Source organism: Scardinius erythrophthalmus (genome assembly GCF_964197995.2).
Source record: "Scardinius erythrophthalmus genome assembly, chromosome: 9".
NCBI lineage: Eukaryota > Metazoa > Chordata > Actinopteri > Cypriniformes > Leuciscidae > Scardinius > Scardinius erythrophthalmus.
The window spans coordinates 1,017,501-1,027,500 of NC_138229.1; the positions used below are offsets into that span (position 1 = coordinate 1,017,501).

The following is a 10,000-nucleotide window of genomic DNA, read 5'->3' on the forward strand; positions in this document are numbered from 1 at the left end:
AGTCCGAAGGGATCCTCTTCACCTCCATTCTCTTTCTTACCCACAATTACCTTCCTCATCGACTCCAGACACTCGACGTGTGGATATCTGTGTGTGTTAACTGAGGGACTCGTGAGTTCCTCACACTCTTCTGTTTCTCAAAGGGACTGAAATTAACACTCAACAAGCGCCAAAAGTTAAAAATTGGCTTTGTTGCATACGTAAATAAAGCCAGCTGTGTGGTGACTTTCTTTGGAAATGCAACACTGCAAAAAAAACGATTTCTTTTCTCAGAATGTTTAGGTATTTGTACTGGAAAACAAGACACAAAATCCTGAGGAAGAAAACGAGTGCATGTAAACATACCCTAGATGGACTCAATAATTGTATCCCTTAAAACTCTTAACATATTTAAGCATTTTTTCCTCGAAGAAATTTTCTTCATGTCTTAAAATATCTTGAATGTAACTCGACACCCTCGCCTCATTTAGTGGGGATACTTAATTTGATTAATCGATTCAACAGTGCTATTGATCTGCATTACCAAACGTGGATGTTTTACACCAGAAACATACACTGATGTACTATTTTATTTAATACTGTGAAGCTGCTTTGATACAATCTGTATTGTGAAAAGCGCTATATAAATAAAGTTGACTTGACTTGACTTGACTCATTTAGTATGCGCGGTTCTATGAATATGCAAATGAGCCCCGCCTCCACTCAATCCCTCAGCTCAGAGATCCACTGGTTGACGATCACACGTTGATCTGATTGGTTACAAGGTAGTTTGTGCCGTCAGAAACACCAGCGATTTCAAAGCGTGTTTTTGAGACTGTCTTTGGTTCACTGCAGTTTTAAGGAGGAAATACTCAGCAATGCTGTCGACTTATGAATTTACACATGGATTGTCTTAAAGCACATTAAACACACCACATAGACACATAAACAACATTAAAAGCTGGATTTACACCACAGGGGGACTTTAAGATTGTTGATATGACTGTACCAGCACTACTAGATGAGCAGAAATTAAATTCTATTTGCATCACTGATCATTATTTTCCTGTTTACTACTGTAAAGCTGCTTTGAAACAATCTGGATTGTATTATGCAAATGCAAATATAACATAAATATAACAGTGATGACATCACAGTTTTCTCCAGAGCGGCTATATATAATATAAATTTACTAAATTAATAACTTTTTTACAACATAAATGAATCATCACTGAACTTACTTAAGCTGGACTGTGACGCTATTTTTTTTCTAGAAACAAACTTTGTTGCATTATTTTCCTGTTATCTCTGTAAAGCTGCTATGAAACAATCTGTACTGTAAAAAGCGCTATATAAATAAAGACTTAAACTGGAAGATGGCGCTGAAAAGGGGCGGGGCTACAGAAGCTCTATAGAGCGCTTTCATGCAAATATAACCGGAAGTCTGCTGTGAAAAGGGGCGTGGCTACATAAGGTCTATAGAGCGCTTTTATGCAAATATAACCAGAAGTCTGCTGTGAAAAGGGGCGGGGCTACATAAGCTCTATAGAGCGTTTTTATGCAAATATAACCGGAAGTCTGCTGTGAAAAGGGGCGGGGCTACAGAAGCTCTGACCTAACTTGACTATAATGAGTATACGCACCCCGTTGGCGGTGCTGACGGCCTGATAGTAGACGCTGTAGCTCTTGTGTGGCAGCAGAGGGGCGTTCCAGTATCCGCTGTAGGTCCGGTTATCCCCGACGGTGAAGGGTTGAGGCGACGGGACGCTTGCGGACGGGAACTCTGCGCTGTAGTAATACCGAGAGTTCAGACTGCTGGCGTTCTGGTAGTGAAACGGCACCGGATAACAGCGGAGGATCTCAGCCTCACCGCCTCGAGCTCTTCGTGGACGTTCCTCCTCAACAACCACCTGATACACACTGAGAGAGAGAGAGAGGGAGAGAGACAGAGGGAGAGAGAGAGAGAGAGAGAGAGAGAGAGAGACAGAGACAGAAACAGAGAGAGAGAGAGAGAGAGAGGGAGAGAGAGACAGAGAGAGAGGGACAGAGAGAGAGATAGATTGATTTTTAGAAAAACTTTACTATACAGTAATCATTCACACAGGTTTTTACATATTACTTCATCTCAGTTCATCAGCAAATAGTAGAACATCATTTTCAATAATCTCCGTAAGTCCAGATCTTTTCAAAATCCAATACATTTTTTCATATGTAAATAAAAAGAAAAATCATGTTTAATTCTCGCATTTACAAGCCCTTTAAACACAATCACTATATTACATTCATTTCCATTTTCAATTTTCTGTTTTCTACTTAAATGAATAGACATTTTTGCTTGACCAATAATAAAATTGAGCAAACGCCCAATTTTTCTCTTTGTTTTAGATTCCTTAAAGCCATCAATAAAAACATTTATATTAAACATTTCACCAAAGTAAAAGTCAAGTCTATCTTACAATTTGATAAAAAATGATCAAAAGTGACATTAAAGACATGTATAATGTTACAACAGATTCTGTTTCAAATAAATGCTCCTTCTTTTGAACTTTATATTCATCAAAGAATCCTGAAAAATAAAATTTATCACAGTTTCCACAAAAATATGAAGCTGTTTTCAACACTGATAATAATCATAAATGTTTCTTGAGCATCAAATCATCATATTAGAATGATTTCTGAAGGATCATGTTTTTATTGTATTTCTGATTAAATAAACACAGCCTTGGTGAGCAGAAAAGCATTAAAAAATTATTTATATGTTATTTTCATAAAAAATGAACCGTGGAGTTTCTCCGAGCAACACAGAACTGAATCAATCAGTGTTGAACAACTCAGTCGAGCGAATCATACAACGACTCACAGTTTTACAAGATTATTGCACTACGTTTTACAATAAAAATACCATTTCAGTCTGACTTACTTACTTAGATTACTCAAACTTACTTGCCAATTGAAATTTACGAGTGTGAATTGTTTCTACACCAAGTTTTTTCAGTGTATAAAGACATTTGACCAAACTAATACATGACTTATTCTGCTATAACTTTCCAATGCAGTCATTTTGAATCTTGATTTGAGAATGTTTAGATATTTGTGCTGGAAATCGAGACAGAAACACTGAGGAGGAACATCATGTTTTTGCACTGATATATAACACGCTTCTGTTAGAAAATAAGGATGTGTTTGCAGAGACTTATTGACAGATCCATGGTTTTGCTGCCACGATCTATAACCATATTCATCAGGATTCTCCATCTCTCTTCCCTTTCATCTGTGGCTCTCAGACATTATAAGAGGCTTCTCTCATGTGCATCTCCTCCAGATCCAGAGGAACAGGAACCCCGGTGCGACTTCATAAATTAGCACTGCCACAACACAAAAAAAGCCCATGTTTGCCTTTTAATCATTTATAGACTTAAAGGGCAAACATGCTCTCACGCTCCCTTCATAAATTCCCTGTGTCAGTTTTTGGGGAAGGGCCGGCGAAGCCCCGGAGCGCCAGGAGACTACGGTAACTCCGTGCATCGATGCTAAGTGACCATGACAAAAAACAGGGATGTAAACAGAGCCTGGTTTCACACACTTCACACACACTTTACTCAGTGCAGCGATGATCTGAAATCTCCAGCCGCTGGTATTTAGAGACGGGCAGAACGAGAGCGGCTAGCGGCTAGCTGCTAGCGCGACGAATGTTGACTGATGCTAATCTGACCTTTGGGTTTTTAATCTGTAATAAAGTCTGGGGTTGCATGCGAAAGGTTATCTGTGAATATAAAAACTGGATTTATAAATATACTGTAGTTAATGAAATTACAAACCTGCACACCGCCTGTCCTTTCCTGGGGTTCCTCGGTCTAGCTATCCATCCATCCATCCATCCATTCCTAAATATCAATCCATCCATCCACCCATCCATCCATCCACCCATATATCCATCCATCCATTCCTAAATATCAATCCATCCATCCATCCATCAATATCAATCCATCCACCCATCCATCCATCCACCTATATATCCATCCCTAAATATCAATCCATCAATCAATCTATCCATCCATACCAAAATATCAATCCATCAATCCATCCATACCTAAATATCAATCCATCCACCTATCTATCTATCCATCCATCCATCTATCCATGCCAAAATATAAATTAATCCATCCATCCATCCATCCATCCATCCATCCATAATATCAATCCATCAATCAATCCATCCACCCATATATTCATTCATCCATCGCTAAATATCAATCCATCTATCTATCCATCCACCCATATATTCATTCATCCATCGCTAAATATCAATCCATCCATCCATCCATCCATCCATAAATATCAATCCATCAATCAATCCATCCACTCATATATTCATTCATCCATCGCTAAATATCAATCCATCAATCAATCCATCCACTCATATATTCATTCATCCATCGCTAAATATCAATCCATCTATCTATCCATCCACCCATATATTCATTCATCCATCGCTAAATATCAATCCATCCATCCATCCATCAATATAAAATCCATCCATCCATCCATCCATCCATCTTTCCATCCATACTTAAATATCAATCCATCCATCGCGCAAAAGTGTCAGAGGGAGTGGCCTGTGGATCTTTAACCAATCAGATTACTAGCCAATCACAATCAGGCTTTGCCTGTCAATCATTTTGCACATTTGTGGGGTTTTGAAGTCTAATATAGTCATAGAGTTATTGGATGCCTCGAACATCAAAAAGGTGCTTCAACAAAACTCTCTCTCTCTCTCTCTCTCTCTTTCAGTTGCGTCTGATATGTGTGAAATAGTCAGTGCAGAAATAAATTCTATGACACTCTTTGAATGATCTGCTCTGCTGCATGATAATACATTACCATCCTACGGCATGCTGGGTAAAGGTGATCTCTGCCAGCGCTTCAGTTTGGAGATGAAATATAATGTGATTAATTATTTAAGCCAATGAGAGACAGTGAAGGTGAAAGGGGAAGATGATTAGCACCTGATCTCACACTGAGGTCAAAGTTCAGAGGTCAAAGAGCAAATCAAGACCTCAGTGGCGATCTATCCTGATTACAGATGAACGAGAGAGAGAGAGAGAGAGATGTGTGTGTGTAAAACACTCTGGAAACACACTAGCAGAAGTAATGAGATTTAAAAGCATATGGGAATATAATATGAACAAGTGAAGTATGACGAAAGATGTCTCTATGAAGCCCCTCCTTCTGAAAAGCACACAGTGCTCTGATTGGTCGACTGAAGGAGTGTGTTGTGATTGGTCGAGCGCTTTGAGCGTGTTTGGGAAATGCCCCGCCCCTTACCATAATTGCCAGTTTCAGCCATAGACTGTAAATAAATATGTGCGTAGTGTGTGTGACGTCACCCGTAGAGTTTCTGAAGAGCGTTCTTGAAGCCCAAAGTGGGCGGAGCCAGCCGTCGCCATCTTGGTCGCGCGTCACTCGCGGATAAACGAAAATGTGCAGCGAGGCGGATTAGCTGAGGTGACGCTAACACACAGCAGACAAACGGCTAGCAGTGACATCAGCGGCAATCCACCTGTCACTCAAGTGGCCACGCCCCTAATTATGCAGAACTTTAAGGCTTAAAGGGATAGTTCACCCAAAAATGAAAATTCTGTCATTAATTACTCACCCTTATGTCGTTTCAAACCCATAAGACCTTCGTTCATCATGAAATCTGAGAGCTTTCTGTCCCTCCATTGACAGCAATGTCATTGTAACTTTCAAGGCCCAGAAAGGTGGTAAAGACATAGTTAAAATAGTCCACTGTGACTACAGTGGTTCAACCTTCATATTATGAAGCGACAGGAATATGTTTTGTGCACAAACCCCCCAAAATAACAACATTATTCAACAATCTCGTCTCTTCCATGTCCTTCTCCTAGCAGCGCTTCTGGGTTCCACGTCGGAACCGGTTATGTGTGATGATGATGACGACCCAGAAACTAGCCAATACTGAGCCGACGTTCTGACGTAGAACCCAGATATCCCAAATATCTTCATTTGTGTTCTGAAGAGGAACGAAGGTCTTACGGGGTTGGAACGACATTAGGGTGAGTAATTACTGACCGAATTTTCATTTTTGGGTGAACTAACCCTTTCATATAATTTAAACGGATGAGTTATTAAAAAAATATTCACCCCCCTCACAGTCATCATGAAGGGCAAAATTAAAGTTGGGAATATTAACATGATACTTTTAGAGCCGGTCTCTAGTGGCCAGTCTATGAACTGCAGTTTAAGTCACTTCAGTGTTAGATTCAAGAGAGAGACCGGAAGGTTAACGCTTGGTTTCAACACACTACTGACTAACTCAACCAGGCCCCGCCCCTTTATTCTGCATATTAATTATTATAATGAGGAATATTGAGACGTGTTCGTTCCCGGGAGAAACTCAAGACTACAATGGAGGCGTTTCAGGAGTTCAGGAACACTGACTCTGATATAGAGAAGAACTCCTGGAGGGATTTAATTGTAGAGTGTTACCGACGGGTTTTAACTTCCAAAATGCATCTAGAAGTGCTATAATGTGATCTATACGTGTGTGTGAGGGCTGGAGCAGGTGTGTAATGGGATGAGACCTGCACAGGAACCAATTTCCACATCTGAACCCAGTAATGTCCCTCTTCCTTCTGTTACTGTGGAAACCGAGGATCCGCTCGCCCATCATCCCACTTATTATTCCGCATAAATTCAGCTTTATTTCTGAGAGAAGAAAAGAAGGTCTTCTTTGACGTGTGTGTGAATGTGAGTGCTGTCAGCGCCGATTCGGCCGCGGGTCGAGACGGAGAACGGAGGATCCGAAACACCACCTGCCTCTGACGATCCTCATCCATGATCAGAGTGACGTCACTGTTATTAATCACACCAGTGTGAAACCAGAGCCCGTCTACGGAGAGCCTGGCCACTCCCTATTAAGTCCTATTGTACCGAATTGTGGTTGTAGTTCCACCAGAGCTCCACTGGGGGCGATCGCCCATGAGTGCAGAATGAATGGGAGTCTATGGGGCTAGACGGCTAAATTTGTCTCTTTCACGCGATTGCCGTTGAGAAATCTCAGATTTGATTGTAGGTTTTGCAAGTTCAACATGGGTTATAGGTCGAAAGTTGAATGAACGAGTACTTATGTACTTTCGATTTCTTACAGGTTGAGTTGTTGTTGCCCATAACACGCTAGTATTCTGCTAATGAACGCTGATTGGTCAGTGAAGGACTGATTACGACCAGAGATACCGCTTGATGGTCTTTTAAAACAACAAAACTAAAACTCTTCTAGCACGTGTGTTTACCTGTGTTAGCTGTGTTGTGTGTTTACCTGTGTCAGCTGTGTTGTGTGTTTACCTGTGTCAGATGTGTTGTGTGTTTGCCTGTGTCAGATGTGTTGTGTGTTTGCCTGTGTCAGCTGTGTTGTGTGTTTGCCTGTGTCAGCTGTGTTGTGTGTTTACCTGTGTCAGCTGTGTCGTGTGTTTACCTGTGTCAGATGTGTTGTGTGTTTGCCTGTGTCAGCTGTGTTGTGTGTTTGCCTGTGTCAGCTGTTTTGTGTGTTTGCCTCTGTCAGCTGTGTTGTGTGTTTGCCTGTGTCAGCTGTGTTGTGTGTTTACCTGTGTCAGCTGTGTTGTGTGTTTACCTGTGTCAGCTGTGTTGTGTGTTTACCTGTGTCAGCTGTGTTGTGTGTTTACCTGTGTCAGCTGTGTTGTGTGTTTACCTGTGTCAGCTGTGTTGTGTGTTTACCTGTGTCAGATGTGTTGTGTGTTTGCCTGTGTCAGATGTGTTGTGTGTTTGCCTGTGTCAGCTTTGTTGTGTGTTTGCCTGTGTCAGCTGTGTTGTGTGTTTACCTGTGTCAGCTGTGTCGTGTGTTTGCCTGTGTCAGATGTGTCGTGTGTTTGCCTGTGTCAGCTGTGTTGTGTGTTTGCCTGTGTCAGCTGTGTTGTGTGTTTACCTGTGTCAGCTGTGTTGTGTTTACCTGTGTCAAATGTGTTGTGTGTTTGCCTGTCAGCTGTGTTGTGTGTTTGCCTGTGTCAGCTGTGTTGTGTGTTTGCCTGTGTCAGATGTGTTGTGTGTTTGCCTGTGTCAGCTGTGTTGTGTGTTTGCCTCTGTCAGCTGTGTTGTGTGTTTGCCTGTGTCAGATGTGTTGTGTGTTTGCCTGTGTCAGATGTGTTGTGTGTTTGCCTGTGTCAGCTGTTTTGTGTGTTTGCCTGTGTCAGCTGTGTTGTGTGTTTGCCTATGTCAGCTGTGTTGTGTGTTTACCTGTGTCAGCTGTGTTGTGTGTTTGCCTGTGTCAGCTGTGTTGTGTGTTTGCCTGTGTCAGCTGTGTTGTGTGTTTGCCTGTGTCAGCTGTGTTGTGTGTTTGCCTGTGTCAGATGTGTTGTGTGTTTGCCTGTGTCAGCTGTGTTGTGTGTTTGCCTGTGTCAGCTGTGTTGTGTGTTTGCCTGTGTCAGCTTTGTTGTGTGTTTGCCTGTGTCAGCTGTGTTGTGTGTTTGCCTGTGTCAGCTGTGTTGTGTGTTTGCCTGTGTCAGATGTGTTGTGTGTTTGCCTGTGTCAGCTGTGTTGTGTGTTTGCCTGTGTCAGATGTGTTGTGTGTTTGCCTGTGTCAGCTGTGTTGTGTGTTTGCCTGTGTCAGCTGTGTTGTGTGTTTGCCTGTGTCAGCTGTGTTGTGTGTTTGCCTGTGTCAGCTGTGTTGTGTGTTTGCCTGTGTCAGCTGTGTTGTGTGTTTGCCTGTGTCAGATGTGTTGTGTGTTTGCCTGTGTCAGCTGTGTTGTGTGTTTGCCTGTGTCAGCTGTGTTGTGTGTTTACTTGTGTCAGCTGTGTTGTGTTTCCCTGTGTCAGCTGTGTTGTGTGTTTGCCTGTGTCAGCTGTTGTCGAAGCCTCGAGAGAAAAGAAAGTGCAGAGCTGAAAGCACCAGAGTGACTGAAGGATTGCCGTAAAGCAGTATCTTTGGTCGTACGATGTGTATGACGTCATTGACATTTTAAAAGACTTTTTAAAGCAAATAAGTGACTCTAAAGTGAAAAAATCTAACACCTAGCAATGTGTAATTTCTTTGCATCTCCTTTCGAATACAACATTCAAATTACTAGACAAAAAATGATATCCTGAGAAAAGTGGATTTTGAGGGGTATAGACATCCATTCATTCTGCACTCGTCCTGTGAGCGCCCTCATGTGGAGCCAGAGTGGAACTGCACTCGTCCTGTGAGCGCCCTCATGTGGAGCCAGAGTGGAACTGCACTCATCCCGTGAGCGCCCTCATGTGGAGCCAGAGTGAAACTGCACTCGTCCTGTGAGCGCCCTCATGTGGAGCCAGAGTGGAACTGCACTCGTCCTGTGAGCGCCCTCATGTGGAGCCAGAGTGGAACTGCACTCGTCCTGTGAGCGCCCTCATGTGGAGCCAGAGTGGAACTGCACTCGTCCTGTGAGCGCCCTCATGTGGAGCCAGAGTGGAACTGCACTCGTCCTGTGAGCGCCCTCATGTGGCGCCAGAGTGGAAATGCACTCGTCCTGTGAGCGCCCTCATGTGGAGCCAGAGTGGAACTGCAACCAGTTCAGAAGCCGGAAGTTTACTGAGAGTGGAAGTTCTCCCCTAATTAGACATTCTCTGGTGAAACTAAACCTCAACGCGACATCATCCCTGAGGCTCGTCAAAGAGAGAGAGCAGACGCCGCGACACAACCTGAGAGCCGGCGACAATTAAGCTCAATTTATTCAAGAAAAATTAAATGCAAAACGAACATTTATACATTATAGTTTGCAAAAATAAACTAAATACTTAATATCATCACGCCAAATAAGAAAACGCACTTACATTTGACTCTTATAGGCTTTATTCTGTAAACGTTCCGAATTTAAAGTAGTTCCATTTCACAAAACAATCGGTCAAAACACGAGAGTGACTGCAATATTAATAATAATAATTCTTGTTCAGTATTAATAAGAAAATATTATTAAGTGAGTATGCAAACATTCTGAAGTCAAGATACATTATATATTAAGTTCGAAAT

The 10,000-nt window shown here is 42.1% G+C and overlaps 1 protein-coding gene across 1 annotated transcript in view; it reads right to left on the reverse strand.

The window, feature by feature from the left end:
• Positions 1 to 10,000, reverse strand: part of LOC308696683 (receptor-type tyrosine-protein phosphatase mu) — a gene marked incomplete at its 5' end in the record, with an annotated part of 223,988 nt that overhangs the window by 83,278 nt on the left and 130,710 nt on the right. The window contains one exon of the mRNA XM_081375579.1: positions 1,623 to 1,899. Coding sequence (XP_081231705.1) covers positions 1,623 to 1,899 — 277 coding nt within the window. The remainder of the gene's footprint in view (positions 1 to 1,622; positions 1,900 to 10,000) is intronic.